General features: G+C 39.1%; 1 protein-coding gene and 1 long non-coding RNA gene across 3 annotated transcripts in view; one reads left to right on the top strand and one right to left on the bottom strand.

The window, feature by feature from the left end:
- Window positions 1–1,048: 1,048 nt before the first annotated feature.
- fermt1 (FERM domain containing kindlin 1) lies at window positions 1,049–13,349 on the bottom strand. The gene is made up of 16 exons (XM_082506548.1): window positions 13,247–13,349; window positions 11,629–11,788; window positions 10,898–10,995; window positions 8,384–8,519; window positions 8,107–8,244; window positions 7,350–7,533; window positions 7,144–7,246; window positions 6,967–7,074; window positions 5,095–5,226; window positions 4,911–4,960; window positions 4,395–4,519; window positions 2,612–2,718; window positions 2,178–2,402; window positions 1,961–2,085; window positions 1,726–1,867; window positions 1,049–1,623 (listed from the first exon to the last, which is right to left on the bottom strand). Exons 2-16 carry the CDS (start codon window positions 11,777–11,779, stop codon window positions 1,450–1,452), a joined length of 1,998 nt encoding a protein of 665 aa, XP_082362674.1. The 5' UTR covers window positions 11,780–11,788; window positions 13,247–13,349; the 3' UTR covers window positions 1,049–1,449.
- Window positions 13,336–16,158, top strand: part of LOC309689881 — a 44,853-nt gene continuing 42,030 nt past the window's right edge. For both annotated transcript variants that reach the window (XR_014271543.1, XR_014271544.1), the window contains exon 1: window positions 13,336–13,427. This is a non-coding gene — a long non-coding RNA (uncharacterized lncRNA). The remainder of the gene's footprint in view (window positions 13,428–16,158) is intronic.

Consider the following 16,158-nt stretch of genomic DNA (forward strand, 5'->3'; position numbering starts at 1 on the left):
GCTGTAAAGGCCTGGCTTGAAGGCAAGAGAAGATTTGGGGTGATTGTTGACCAGCATTGTGCTAGTACTACTGTTGGCTGCAGACGGACGAGGAGGAGAAGAAGGGGAAGGCATGTTCGGAGGTGGCGAGAAAGAAGGATTGTGGAGCTGAGAGTAGGGATTTTGAATGTAGGGACTAAGACTTTCTGATATGATGGACGTAGTTAAGGAGGACAAGCAGAGAGTTGGTTTTAGAGCAGGGGTGGGCAACTCCAGGTCTCGAGGGCCAGTGTCCCTGCAGGTTTTAGATGTGTCCTTGAACCAACACGGCTGATTTAAATGGTTAAATTAGCTCCTCAACATGTCCTGAAGTTATCCAGAGGCCTGGTAATGAACTAATCACTAATGTGGGGCGATCTTGGCTCAAGAGTTTGGTGTTCGCCTTGTAATCAGAAGGTTGCCGGTCTCGGTCGTTGTGTCCTTGGGCAAGACACTTTACCCGTTGCCTATTGGTGGTGGTCAGAGGGCCCGGTGGCGCCAGTGTCCGGCAGCCTCACCTATGCCAGTGCGCCCCAAGGTGGCTGTGGCTACAATGTAGCTTGCCATCACCAGTGTGTGAATGTGTGTGTGAATGGGTGGATGACTGGATGTGTAAAGCGCTTTGGGGTCTTTATGGACTAGTAAAGCGCTATACAAATACAGGCCATTTACCAATCACGTGATTCAGGTGTGTTGACCCAAGGTGAGATCTAAAACCTGCAGGACACTGGAATTGCCCACCCTTGTTTTAGAGAAAGGATGCAAGAAATGCAAGAAAGGGAGGGATGGAGGCGGATAATTCGCTGTAGCGAGCCCTACTGGGAGCGACTGAAACATGCAATCAAAAATGTGCAAGCGATTTGGATTAATGAGACTTGTAGTGCTTTAAAGGATCAGACTAATCAGCAAGGGACTATGATATATATATAAGTATCAGTCCAACAGAGTTCATTAAACTCTCAGAAAAAAAGGACCAATTATAAAAACTGTAAGCCAAAAAAAAAAAAAAAAAGTGAAACAAGTTGCAAAATAAAATAAAAAAATCCTTTAATTACTTTTTACTTTTTGAAATGAGTACATTTGTGCAGCTGGAAACAAATGTGTACTTCTTGAAAACATCAGTTCATCCAGACTTTTGACATAGTCTTGACATATTTACATCAACAGCGTTATTTTCCTAGTGCGGGGAACATTGGCGTAACTGATTAAAACAAGATATATGATGAAAAATGATCATAGCATTCTTTTCTGGGTAAAAATATATCACTTTATCTCATGTGATTTGGTATCACATTTCTTCTGTCACTGATGTGGTCAGTGTTTATGGACCACTGCAGCTAGCTGATGAGTGCTCTATTTTCACACTGTAACATAAATGTAAATAAGTGATCAATGCTCTTTAAAAAAAAGCATAGACTAATACATCTTTGCTCATTCTTGGCCTCCGGTAAGTTTATGGAACAGTTCTTCATTCTGTGTTTCATTCTGGTCTTTAGATCGCGTGGAGAGGAAGATGTAACCACCGATGAACTCGTGGACTACCTTGCAGTCACAGCTCACACAGGAGAAGGCTATTGACACATGTTGATCAAATTCTATGGCCACCTGTAATTACATACAAGAGATTCAGGATTTAAAGTAATGCTGTCTGTAGATAATACACCAGAAATGTCCTGAATGAAGGAAGAAAAAAAAACAATCCCTCACCTGTCTTATCTCCCAGTTGACATTCCACTGCTTCATGTTGGCGAATCTCCATGTGGTGACAGGCAGCCCAGTGGACATGTCAATACGAATCATGCGGTTATATGAAATCCCAAGAATTTCATCCTTCTTACTCCCTTTGAATCTGAATGATTGAAAAATAAGCAAAAGGAAAATCTCTTGGATTATCATTCATAAATGACATTGAACGTCTATTATATCAGTCCTTTCACCGTACCTGACAATGTAGTATTTGATACCAAACTCTGGGAGTGATTGCCATGCTTGGATGAAGCGCATCTTGGCCTCCACCAGGGACAGCTGTGCTATGTTTTGGTGTGCCTCGAGGATACGTGCGGTCAGCTTGATGCAGAAATCAAAGGCAAATTAAATAATAATACTTAAAAAAAAAGATAGCTGTCGGCAAAGTAAAATATGACGAACCTAAGACAAACCTGTTTGGTCTTGTGTTTCTTTGCGTATCGTGGCGAAACAAAACACTCGGCGTTCATATCCATCGCTTCGACGTCAGGAGCTGATTGACCAGGAGGGGGCGCCAGGTTCTTCATTTGCAGAAAAGATTGAATGTGCTTCACTTCTGTTTTGTAAGAGCTGTACGCCATTGTCTTGCCTTTGGAAGCGAGGACACATGCAGCTTTCCACTTAGCATACTGGGTTTCCTGGTCCAAAGGGAAGGAATAGAATAACAAGGTGTAAAGTTTGCTTCAAATTTCTCATGTTTATATACACAAATATACACAAGGCATTCGTTTTAAAATAAAGAAGACTTACTGGTATTGACAGAAAAAAAAGCACAAAATCTCAAAAAGTAAAGATTTTGCTTTGAAAACATTCTCTTTACTTATATGAATGATAAGGTGGGGCTTACATTGTCACATCGGATGTACACCTCATTCATTCCATCAGCCACTGGCAGCAGAAGCTTGATGCCGAACTTCTTTTCAGTTACATTGACATCAGGGACCACCTCACAGCCTGGGAATCAAGAAGAGGAGATGGTAATATAAGAATGGATAGATACAGCAGATCTCTAACAGAATATTGTCACAGAATATAACTGCTGTCTTTGTGGCAGCTTAAAAATGTATATTAAAGAATTACATTTTAAATCTCAATTTCAGCTTAGGCTGCTGCCCCCGCGACCCGGCCCCGGACAAAGCGGATGAAGATGGATGGATGGATGGAATTTCACATCATATATGAAATGATCAGAAACTTTGGTTCTCTGTTTTTCTAGCCTTTGAGGGGAAATGATCATTCTCATTTGGTTCTCAGTGGGAGACTAACCTTTTTTTCCCCCAGCTATGTATTTTTAGTGCTTGTCTCTATTAATGTAGCTTTGCATATTCATACTTTAACATAATTCTTTCTCATCTTATACTGGGTCTTTGCAGCTCTTCAGTTCATCCACAACTGGTTTTAGCTCCTCTCATTCCCTCCTTTTCTTCTACTGACTGGCTGCTCCTTGTAAACAGAAGATTTGAACAGCCATGTGCTAGCTATGTACCTCTGTGACCATAATAAACTAACACCTGCTCTTACTGAAATCATTACCAACAGCAATTTCAATTAAATTTCATCTCAAATTTATTTATATAGCACTAAATTACAAAAAAACAGTCCCCCCAAGGTGCTTTGTATTGTAAGATAAAGCCCCTAGAGTAAAGAAGGTTTTGGGGGAATCCTGTTAACTGTTAATTTTGTATGCCACATGCCAGAATAAAGTCCAGAGTGTTATAAAAATGGTGGGTGGGCTTATCTACATTTTGACAGAAGCCATTGATTCTAATAACAGATTAAATGCAGTGTTTATGATGTCACCTAGATCGTGTTGTTCTCAGCAGCTACATAAATGTTAAAATCCCCCACTATGTTATTTTATGAAAGCAGAGCACAAAATCAGATAAAAACTCAAAGAATTTAGAAAGAAACTGTATAAGGGCCAGGAGGACTGTAGTTATGACAAATAAAACAGTTTTTCTGTGTGTGTTATTTTTTGTTTACTAATTATGATTTACAAAGCTAAGAGTCAGGCTTTCAAATTAATTAAAACTGACTGGTTCTTTTGTTGATTAACAAGCCGGATTGGCAGATTGCTGCCAGTTCTCCTCCTCGGCCTGTGCTTTAAGGATTCTGACAATTAGTATGACTTGGCGGTGTTGTCATTTAAACTACCATATTCATCCTGCTGTAACCAGGTTTCTGTAAGGCCGAAAAAATCAACATGTTGATTATTATCATTACATTATCTACTAACAGGGACTTAGAGGAGAGATATCTAAAGGTAAATAATCCACATTTAACACTTTTACTTTTTGGTGGAGTTCTTTCTTTGTCTTTTTATGCTTAAATAATTTGTTGCTGATTCCTTTTGGTGGTTTGTGAGTAGATACAGTCTCCATTAGGATGAGGTTTTGGGGGGATGACAGGAGGAGAGAAGCTACAGGGAGGTATGTTGTGTGAGTCCTGAACTTTTGGTACACAGGATTGCATACATATATCCTTATATATATATATGCAGAGCTCTTTATTTGAAACAATCGCCATGTTTGATAATGTGAAATAAAGTTATGAACTAAAGAAAAGCATAATAGGGCCCATTTAAATTCAAACTTATTAATAATTTTTTCACATAATTCTTTTTTACTGACCTCGGAGGTGAAACTGCTCTATTGGTTCTCCACTGGAGGCCTCCTTGTTCTTGTAGTAAGAGATGGTGGTGTCCTTAAATACAAACCAGTACTCTTTGTATGAGCGCAGCGTCAGTCTTTTTGGCCTGATTTAGCATTGAAAAAGTACATTTGTTTAAGCAAAACTGCATAAATGTTTTAAAATGTGCATAAAGTCTTATTTTTTAATAACGGAGGCTGCTCGTTCAGAGCAGCAATTCTGAGAGCCTTTCATTAATTATCAGATATCCTCAGGGACATTATAAAACAGGAGCATGAATCAGAGACAAAAACACACAAAATGAATTTTAAAACAGAATATTTTATGTTTATCCAGTACGCCTTTGATCTCTAACAAATGTTGATCTTATAAACCTTAAATTTGGTTATTTAAGGGCAGCATGCACACACATTACTATGATGATGAATGATTACACTTCAATAATTATTTAGCATCTTTGTGCAATATAAATGTAATATATTTAAAGTTGGGTTTACCTAAACAGTCGGAGGGAATTTGCCAGCTCTGGGACGTCTGTAATGTCTTCCTGGGGGCAAGACAAACAACTGTCAATTATCCCATGCATGCAATTAGCTAAGGCTTGTCTATCAACCTCAGCTTCAGAGCAGGTATTCTACTGCAACAGAGGTGAAAACATTTGGTTTTTAAAAATATGTTTACCAGAATTTTGTCTGTGTGTCCGGCCTCGAGTGTCACCTCCAGGTTGGATAGGGCTGCCTCTATTTCGTCAATTTCTGGTTCATTAGAGTTGTTCAGAGGTTCAGTGGACACGGTCAGTTTACAAATGCGATACTGTTGGGACAAAGACTTCTGGTTAGGAATCTCAAAAAGCTAAGATTCTGCACTGGGCTTAACAACTACAAGTGGTAATGAAGTTCTCCGACATGACTTAGGAGGTTATGCAAGGCTGGCATGAGTCAGAGGGAGGTTTGAGCACAGCCCAGCGTGCCAGCCTTTGCACCAATGTGTAGGTGAGTGCAGCATTCCTTTTGAATCTGTGATTTCTGAATCACTGTCCCAGTCGTTGCAAAATAATAGCTGAAGTCACCAAAGATGGGATGAAATCAGGACACTCATCATGTTGCAGGTAATAATCAGCTTCCTCCTATTGTGTCTGTTGGGGCATTCTAATTATTACCGTACTAGCTTTTCTGCTACTCTGTCTTTAATTGTATGACTCGTTTCCCTGCCTCCCCCTCCTTTCCTCCTCTTCCACTGGGATTTTCCTCATGTCCTGACATGTCCTCAGATGGATTTAGGCACCCACATCACTCTGCTGTACTATGAGCGTTAAGAAAAACATAAACTGTATCAAAGACTAAAAAAGCTGCATTACTGTGGCCCTGAAGAATTGCATGCCATGATCTTCATTTCAAAGCTTTACCAAAGGAAAGTTTACACTAGTATGCCTTGTTTTATGAGAAGTGTAATGTATAATGACATACAATCTATAGCTTTATAGTCCTCAGGATCCAAATCTGAGCATTTATCCAAAAACAGCCAGTCAAATGAATAAGGAGTAATTTGTTATGTGAAGCATCTTGAAATTTGAAATATAGTTCATTATTACTTCTGCCAAGAAAGTTGTGTTTTTGGGACAGTTGGCATAGCATTCTGTCTGTCAACACAACAAACATTTTGAATGAATCCTGGTAAAACTTAGTATGTGTGTGGTGTGAGGTCATGTTAACAAGCCATTAAAACTCTTAATTGAAAATTGACAAAAAGCCTTATAACTTATTATCAGCATATAGAAAGTGCCATATAAAAATGAACACAATGTGACATGATTAAAACTATTGTCCTCTCCTTCAAAATCAATACATTGATCAGAAAGTGTGATAATAGTGCTATACTGAGCTATTTAAAACTATGTTTCCTACTGATCCTGTGAGTATGAATGACATATATTCTAAATATCTCATTATTTATTATAACTTTGTTATAGTAACGGGTTATAACCATTTAAATACATAAAAAGCTGAATACATGCAAACATTTTTTTAATGTTTTTTGGAGGTAAAAAATTATATTTATTACTTAACATTTAAACAGTGAAATTAATATTACACACCTACTAAATCCACATAAATAAAAAATAATTATATCCAAAAACTGTCAAATATACTAAAATTGATTTCAGCAGAGCAAATAACAAAAGCCTGCTCTTGGTTTGGCTCTTGGTTTGGCTGCAAAGCTCTAAAAGTACATTTAAAAAGAACAAAGAAACAAAATGTAAATATACTAAATATAAAACTATTCCCCTAAAAAGAAAGTGAGCTGAGTTGGAGGTTTGTGCTCTCCAAGTGCTTCTTGTTATTAAAGTTATTTTATTGGGCCACACAACAGTTTTCTCATTAACCCTGACACTCATCAACCAAACCATCCTCTTGCGAAGGGTAACAAGGGTTACATTTAATAATCTTCCACACGTAGTATATGCAAGCAAACAATAATGATTGCACAACATTTAAACAACTTCAACTGTAAAAAATCATTTGCTTGCTATCTGCAATGGCAAGTTTTTCTCACCTGTAAAGATGCAAACATCAGCATTTCCTCTTCAGTGCAGTCTATCTCTTCCAACAGGATAGACCAGCGGGCCTGCTCATATAGCTGGGTTATCCTGACGCCATCATACTAAAACACAGAAACATGCGGTTTTAGGTCAACATTTTCCTTTTTTTGTGTTCACCTTGGATCTCTTACCTTAGGATTGATGTCAAAGAAGACATTGTACTTGAAGCGCAGTAGTAGCTTGTCATAGTCTTGAATGTCTTGCTCCATAAGTGAACGGGATGAGTCCAACCACCTGTTTATTATAACAACAACAAAATCAAATATTTAACTAGGGAAAGAAATATCTCTCAATGTATAATAATCAGCTTGAGATAGGAAATCCGGTCGGTTTCTACCCTGCATTGTTGACTGCTTTGTCCACCAGTGACAACGGCTGATACATCTTGGCCAGCTCGGCAGGTGGCAAGTTTGTCTGAGATTCTGCAAGAGGATTTTCTCCAAACCAAACGCTGGTGGCAGACATTGGCATCCCATTCTCAGGGTCATAGGTTGCTTTCATGGTCTTACTATACATGGGGCCTAGTTTGAGGGAAATAAAGGGCTAATGATTAGCTAAGATTCAACATATCTTCATATTTATACTAAATATAAAGGTACTGCATTTAAAATCCAAATTCCAAGAAGCCAAAGTTAGAATATAACTTCGAAAAAAAGGTGAGAGAAAAACAAAATAAACTGAGCTACAGACTGAAGGCGGAGCGATTTTTAGGATGGTGCAGAGTATGAACTTGGACTCAGAGGAAGAGTGCGAGAGTGGGTGTTCCTGGAGAACACGGCAGCATACTGAACAATTCTGTCAGATCTCACTGTTGAGAAATGTGCCCTGTCAGATCACAGATGCACTACATACCATGCAAAACTTAAAACTACAGTGGGGATGCTCCATTCATATACCTTGAAAATATGTATGTTTATATACCATTTTTCTTTAGGTTAAATGAACTTCATGCAAAATGCAGCACACAGAAAGTAATGAATCAAATGCACATATCGTTGTAAACAGCACCAATTCCCTTAGATAGGCTTACAGAGTCTTTCAAGGCACATGAAAGACCATCTATTCCTATTGCACATCTTTTTCTTTCAGAGTACCTGTTCCACTTGGTCCGCCACTGAGTAAATCTATGTCCCAAATCTCCTCCTGCTCTGAGTCCTTATCTTTCTTCTTCTTCTTTTTGGAGGCATCATCCGGAGGCTTCAGCAGTGACAGTTCTTCTGGTCTTCTAATGTCTGAAATGGTGCAAAGCAGGAGCAGACAGGAAGAATATGGGAAGGAACTTGAACCTTGAACTTAGAACAGTGAATGAGGCATTCAAAATTAGAGCTATAATAATGCAGGAGAGAGCAATCAGAAGAAACAGACGCTTACTGAGTATTCTGCAGATGTCTGTCACCGTCTTGAAGACCACATTGGAGAAGCTGACGGTCATTTGGATGGTTTTCATATTGGGAAGCTGCAGTAGCAGGGGTTTATGCTGGGGTGTGTAGCGCAGCTCAGCATCGGCCTGTGTAGCAAAATGAATTGTATTTATATTAGCTTCATGTTTACACTTCTGTTTACACTATACATGCTTCCCTTAGGCAGCATCATTAGAAGACATAGCATAAATTTTCACTGCTATGCAGATGACACCCAGCTCTATCTATCTATGAAGCCAGATAACACACAACAATTAGTTAAACTGCAGGAATGACTTAAAGACATAAAGACCTGGATGGCCGCTAACTTTCTGCTTCTTAATTCAGATCAAACTGAGGTTATTGTACTCGGCCCTGAAAATCTTAGAAATATGGTATCTAACCAGATTCTTACTCTGGATGGCATTACCTTGGCCTCCAGTAACGCTGTGAGGAACCTTGGAGTCATTTTTGACCAGGACATGTCCTTCAAAGCACATATTAAACAAATATGTAAGACTGCTTTCTTCCATTTGAGCAACATCTCTAAAATGAGAAATATCCTGTCTCAGAGTGACGCTGAAAAACTAGTTCATGCATTTATTACTTCCAGGCTGGACTACTGTAATTCATTATTATCAGGATGTCCAAAGAACTCGCTGAAAAGCCTTCAGCTAATCCAAAATGCTGCAGCAAGAGTCCTGACAGGGACTAGAAAGAGAGAGCATATTTCTCCTGTTTTGGCTTCCCTTCATTGGCTCCCTGTTAAATCCAGAATTGAATTCAAAATCCTGCTCCTCACATACAAGGTCTTAAATAATCAGGCCCCATCTTATCCTAATGACCTTGTAGTACCATATCACCCTATTAGAGCACTTCGCTCTCGCTCTGCAGGCCTACTTGTTGTTCCTAGAGTATTTAAGAGTAGAATGGGAGGGAGAGCCTTCAGTTTTCAGGCCCCTCTTCTGTGGAACCAGCTTCCAGTTTGGATTCGGGAGACAGACACTATCTCTACTTTCAAGATTAGGCTTCAAACTTTCCTTTTTGCTAAAGCATATAGTTAGGGCTGGACCAGGTGACCCTGAATCCTCCCTTAGTTATGCTGCAATAGACGTAGGCTGCTGGGGGATTCCCATGATGCATTGAGTTTTTCCTTTCCAGTCACCTTTCTCACTCACTACGAGTTAATAGACCTCTCTGCATTGAATCATATCTGTTATTAACCTCTGTCTCTCTTCCACAGCATGTCTTTATCCCATCTTCCTTCTCTCACCCCAACCGGTCGCAGCAGATGGCCCCGCCCCTCCCTGAGCCTGGTTCTGCTGGAGGTTTTTTCCTGTTAAAAGGGAGTTTTTCCTTCCCACTGTCTCCAAAGTGCTGCTCATAGGGGGTCATATGATTGTTGGGTTTTTCTCTGTATCTATGAAGCGCCTTGAGGCGACTTTTGTTGTGATCTGGCGCTATATAAATAAAATTGAATTGAATTGAATTCATGTCACGGTCCCCGTGTCTCTCTGGCTGGCTCACGCTGGCTACACGTGTTGTTGTTTTTTGTTTTTGTTTTCTGTCTCTCCTCCTCCTTTCTGCCTGGGTGGAGCTCGTTACGGGCTCTCGCTCTTGGCCCACCACCTGTGTGATTGTGTCCACCTGCTGCTGATCTGGCTGATTTCCCCAGCTGCTATTTAAGGCAGTGGCACAGAACAGCTCGCCGCTGGAACGTTGAACCTCCTGAGTTCGTGCTCTCGGCATTATCAAACTAATCCCTTGTGTGTATTTTGCTGTGGAACTAACATTGAATTCTCTGTGTAGATATCCCTCTTCTCGACCAAATCACGGGACCTGCCCGGGTGTGGCAGCGTGTGTGGAGTTTCGGAGCGAGTACGGCTGAAGAGGAGTACGTGTATATATATATTATAAATAAAATAAATAAATAATCCCCTTTTGTTCTCAAAGAAAGAACTGTCTGCGCGTGCGTCTGTCCAGTAGCCATGACACTTCAGGTGTCAAGCCAGTGTATATCCTGTATATTTACTTTGTGTTGGAAACCCAGTATTATCAATATCATGTTGGTGTGCATGTAGTAAAAAATGTCTGCCATTGCAGTAGAACTAATCGAGATTTAAAATAAATATTAAAGCGTTTTTGTCTAATTTATACTTTGGTGTTTTTGTCCACATTTTTTACACCATTACTGGAATCAGGGTTTGTACTTGGGCTTAAACATTACTTGACTGGATAAGATATCAAACATTATTATGTACCTATATGGTTTTGGCTACAGTGAATAGGTCAATAAGAGTTTCTCTAAGTGGGAGGATATAATTTTATTTAATAGCTTCCAACGTGTTATATAAAACCTCTCTACACCTTTAAGAGCTGCAAGAACACACGTAATTTATTTAGCCAGATTTGACTGGAGAACACCTTCCCATTGGATATTTTAAGGGATATTCCACATTCCTTTGGGTGTAAGAATTCATCTTACCTGGATCCCATACTTGTCCAAGGTCCAGTGGGTCTTGAGCAGCCAGCATTTCCTCTGTTCCCACCACAAAGCATGGTCCGACCAATCCTGAGGAGCCTCTGCAAGGCAGACGTATTAAGTAAGACATTTTATCACCTGCATATTATTAACACATGTCAGGTTTAAGGGGTAGTTCACACATAAAGTTATTGCACTAATTTACATGTCGGGTTTAAAGAGCCTTCAGGGGGAGGTTCTGGCTCCATAGGTAACATACTTCACCAACAACTACATCTGCTAGCGTCACAAATATTTTCCGCTCCCACGGTTGTGTAGGTGGTGTGGTTTAATGAGTCTACCTGACATCATCTTATGGTGCTGGGCTGAAGTCCATCTGTTGATGACAAGCCGCTTAGTCATTTATTATGTCCCATGCTCTTTGAATCACCTCCATAAAGTTGCCTTTAAGTTAGCCACATTAGCTCCTCTGTGTTTATAGAGGAGCGTAAATTGATATCAGATCAGAGACTGGCTGAACTTTGGCCCCTGGGGCTACACAAGTTGGCGCACTGTGACAACACAATGGCACTGTAGTGTAGAAGAATGCAGCTCAAACAAGGGTGCGGCTTGGCCAGCAGAGCTGTTGTAGCACCACATGTAGGTTGAGGTTGTTTGTTAGCCTTTGTAGTTACACACTTTTAAAATTCCTTCCAGCCACTATGCAGAAACACATCCGTGCTAAGCACACTTACTGATTTTCTCCACCAGCTTAAGCATGAGGCCACCGATGTGCAAGTCTCCCATCACCCTCATCTTAAATTTCATGGACTCGTCACCTTCCTTTTGATCCACCTGCACAGATAGCTGCCACGATGTTTCTCCATATTTTGCAGGTGTAGCCATGGTCCTGTTCTAAAAAGACAATGAAGAGATTATTAAAAAAAAAGGTGGGGGTGCTTACAGGTTTAGTGAACGCGACCACAGGGGCAGCACAGGGGATCTTAGAAGGAAACTACTATCTCTAATTAAGCACTTAGTGAGGGGAATTACTCTAAAATATGTGGATTATTTTGCTGATCCCGTTTGTTCGGATATTAAGGAAATGTCTGGGATTGAGTCAGAGGATTGAGTGTTTCTCAACATTCTGATTTACTTGGCAAAGATTTCACCACCACACATCCCTTACTGTTTCTGTCTCTGAGTGGCCGCGTATGGAGTAGATTCGAACTCTGCTTCTGCTGCAGTGTCTCTGCAATGATACTGCAGCCCCCGATCTACTCCCCTCACTCAATACCATTTATAAATAAGACACCAGCGAACACACCGACGGGCGGAAGAAAACAGATCAGACTGCAGAGCACGCAGCATGCGCTAACTAACGCGACACAACCTAGTATAACAGCACACATCTGGGGGATTGATTGGTTGATGTTAATAAGGTAGAGTGATGGATGAAAGACACAAGGCAGATAAGAAAGGAAAGGGGGAGGAGGAGGAGCAGCACAGCTGTGGAATGTGTTACGAGCAGGGACACGAATCTGGTGCAGGAGAGATCATACAAAACAACAATCTCCACACACTGCACCAGCCTACATTTATATCACATCTGAGCTCTGAAATGTGGGAAATAAAGACATGAAAACTCTGACACAAACTAATCTGAACTATTCACCGCAACACTGTATATCAGTGACTTTTTGATACTGCGTTGTTGTGATGGTGGATTTTTTTATATACACACACTCTGCTTTCTTTGTTCTGCTCCCTTCCTGCACTATGCGCTGCTGTAGGGTGCAGTAAAAAGTTGGAGCTTGCATGCCTGCTGAGGGAAAGCTTGTTGAGATGTGTCGGAGTATGATGAATTCACTGGCATAGTATTACACTAGCTGCAAAAAAACTGATGGAGACAGCAAATTTGTTTTAATGCAGAAGCTCTAATAAGAGAAAAGCAAATATATTCATGCAAAATATACAATTCAATGAGATCTCATATTGGAACTCCTCATACAGGACACCCACACCACGTAAAAAAAGGCCTCAGCGATTCCTTATTCACTGTAAATAGTCACTAAGCTCCGAAACAATCCTTAAATCATTCAAAAATTATGAAAAATGATAGCAAACTTTCTTTAGAAACTTTCATAAACAGAAACTTTCCAAGAATTCATGATTCCCAGAAGAGTCTTGGGGTGCATTTATCGCTGAGCCCTATATAGGCCTACGGATAAATCCCAACAGGGTCATCGCAATCATGTGTTATGATTTTTTTTTCTTCGTCAGAGATCAAATTCCGTAGTAAAATAATGGTAACCTCTCCCCCTATCAAGTATATACAAATTTCCCAACCGAGAATAAGAAACCCATTCTTACCTTAAATTAAAGTTTCCTGCCAGTGAGCAATTCCTGGATATTTTCGTGGGAAGTGGACTGACCCCGAGAATGAGGCTCCTTTGGGAGTAAAACACGCCCAGTTCATTCACACAGGTAGAGAACGGAGGTGGGAACGTAGGAGGAAGTGGCCGAGGTGCACGTAGCATAATATCCCACAGAGGTGAGTTTGTTCTCAGCCTCAGTATACGGACGGCTGTTTAACTGTTTTCAGCAAAATATGAGAAATAAAATGAATAAACTACCATACTGTCCGTCTCAGTGGTTAAAAGGTACAGACCAGCTAAAGCTAGCAAGTTTATCAATGCTAACAAAAATATTTCAGTGAACATACTCAGCCGCTCAGCTAATACTGTCACTTTGTTACCACTTTGTTATTGTGGAAATAACAAGAAAACGGCAGCTCTTAGTTGGCTCAAATAGAGATGTCAGTAGAACCAACACTGCAACACGAGGTTATTAAATTTAATTTGGTTTGACATTATACTAAGAGAGGTTTGTTTGTTGTTGTTTTAAAATGTACCTTCATAATTTACAGACTACTTGAAATGCTAATCATCTTTCTGAGAAACAAAAATTTTCACCATGGTACTGTTAATATCTTTTTACTAATAAGGACCAGGAAGACTATCGTACAAAAACGTCAGATTGTTACAGTTGCCCATTTTGGATGCAATTGTGATAGTAGATGCGGGAAATTGTATCACTAAAAATACATCATGCTAACCCACTGTGTCTCAAACTGAAGAAGTCTTCAAAATAATGGCCTATGCACTTTCAGATTTGTTTAGATGTTGGGTATTTTAGGTTGTATATTCAAGGCAAAAATATTCTTTCTATTTTTCCAAGAGACCTGGCCATTGTTCCAGTGATAATTAGATATTATTTTCTGATGTAAATAAAAAGTCATTTTTACTCAAATATTATTACTCATGTAATATACGACCAAATGACAGAACAGAGCTTTGCAAAATAACACAAAAAAGGTGAAGAGCATTTTATATATTTATTTAAAAACGCATACTGTGTATATTTGTTTGTTTTTGTTTATTTGTCTATTAGACTACCTCTCATGAAAACAAGAAAAAATATATTTTAGAAATCTGTCAAAAACATATTTAAAACTAGAAATCATGGAATTCACTGGATTGAATTCATGTTTTTATACCCAAATTTCAGCCGGCACATTGGAACTTCTTTGAGGAGACCAAAATAAATGAAGTACTAGAAATAAAATGAATTCTTTCTGTTCACAAATGCAAGTAAATAACTGTAACTTGGCGTTTTAATCAAAAATCAATAATTTGCCTTTTTCTGCTGTTTTTTTCTAAACAGAAATTTTTAAAAATTCATGGATAACAACAATAATTGGTTTAACAATAGTAAAAAAAAGAATTTAAAAAAGATGTTACAGGTGTACATACATGTAAATTAACCATTACAGAAACATAAAAAATAATTTTGGTAATTACCAATACTTTTAATTTAGGGCAGCTGTGGCTTAACTAATATGTAGGGTAATATTGCTTTAACACATATAAAAGTCAGCATTTTATACAAAGAAGCATGTATTTTCATTTTAAAAGTGAAATATGTCTGTGTCATCATTCAAGCAAACAAGGTGCCTGTGATTGTAGCCGTCACAGTTGCCCTCGGTATGGCACCCATATTACAGTCTTGTATTTTAGCTAGCAGCAACTACATTAGCACGGGTTGTTCATTGTCATTTTGTTCAGATAACCATGGGATAAAATTGACATTAGCTTAAATTTACAGATAATATTGTAGATCCAAAAAGAGACTTCCTCCTGCCAGTTTTGTCCTTGATAATTTCTGCACAAGTGAAGTAACTCTGCAGTTGTTCCACAGGTAGAAAGACAGTCTAAATGAGCAAGTACAGGTAAGTGTATCCATAAAGTGTAACCTGTTTCTTCTTTGAAGAAGTGAGCATTGCCCCTAGTCTTCATTTACTGCATTTAAATTGCTAACCACTGATTAATGGAGAGATAGACTGTCGTTTTTTCTATTGTTTTTACTATTACTTTATTGTATTTACATTTAAAGTTGCATTTATAAATGCATCCTTGCGTAAGGGTCGATTTGTAAGTTGTAATGTTTTCAACGGATGGTGTAATCCTAACAGGATTATTATTTTTGTTTAAATGGCTTTTAAAGTTACAGACCTCAAACAGCACGAACAGTTATATACCTCAAAGTGATCAGCCCACCTTCAATAATTCCCACATCCTCCTCAATGAGTGAATCAAGATGAATCATTTGAGTTTGCCTTTTCCACATATTCGTACTGCCAGCTAATGAAACACATCAGTAAGAAAGATGGTTAGCATTTTTTTTACCATTTGTACAGATGGTGTTCTACTGACAACCACCCAGCCACGCTGAATTACAGCCAGCTTTGTAGCTTTTAATGTGTAGGTGTGTTTCGTGGTTTTTTTGTTAGTCATTTAGGCATGAAGTGAGCCCATGTGTGTAGCCTGCCACCCCCTGGTTTCTATCTATACTTTCGCCTCAGAGTGAAATGGATTCTAAAACTGGGCAGGGACATCAACCTCATGTCGCCACCATAGGAAAGATGAATGTGCTAACTTTCCTATACAGCTGCTTTCGTATAAGTCAGATTTATGAAATTCAAACTGTTATATTTTAAGATAAATGTCTTTAAATTGAGTGAAAGAGCATCTCCTTCATGGAAAAGGACGTAATAACTCATCATCAACACTGTGAACTTTGACCTATTAGATCTTGTCAGCCTTCTACTGGCAAAATCACACCTAGCAACAGCTTTTTCTATCAGAAATTTTATACTCCCGAACTGTATCAATTATATCTCTTTTTACACATATGCATTGGTTGAAATACTGTTAATGACTGCA

The sequence above is a fragment of the Aulonocara stuartgranti genome (genome assembly GCF_965226115.1).
Source record: "Aulonocara stuartgranti genome assembly, chromosome: 15".
In the NCBI taxonomy this organism is placed as follows: Eukaryota; Metazoa; Chordata; class Actinopteri; order Cichliformes; family Cichlidae; genus Aulonocara; species Aulonocara stuartgranti.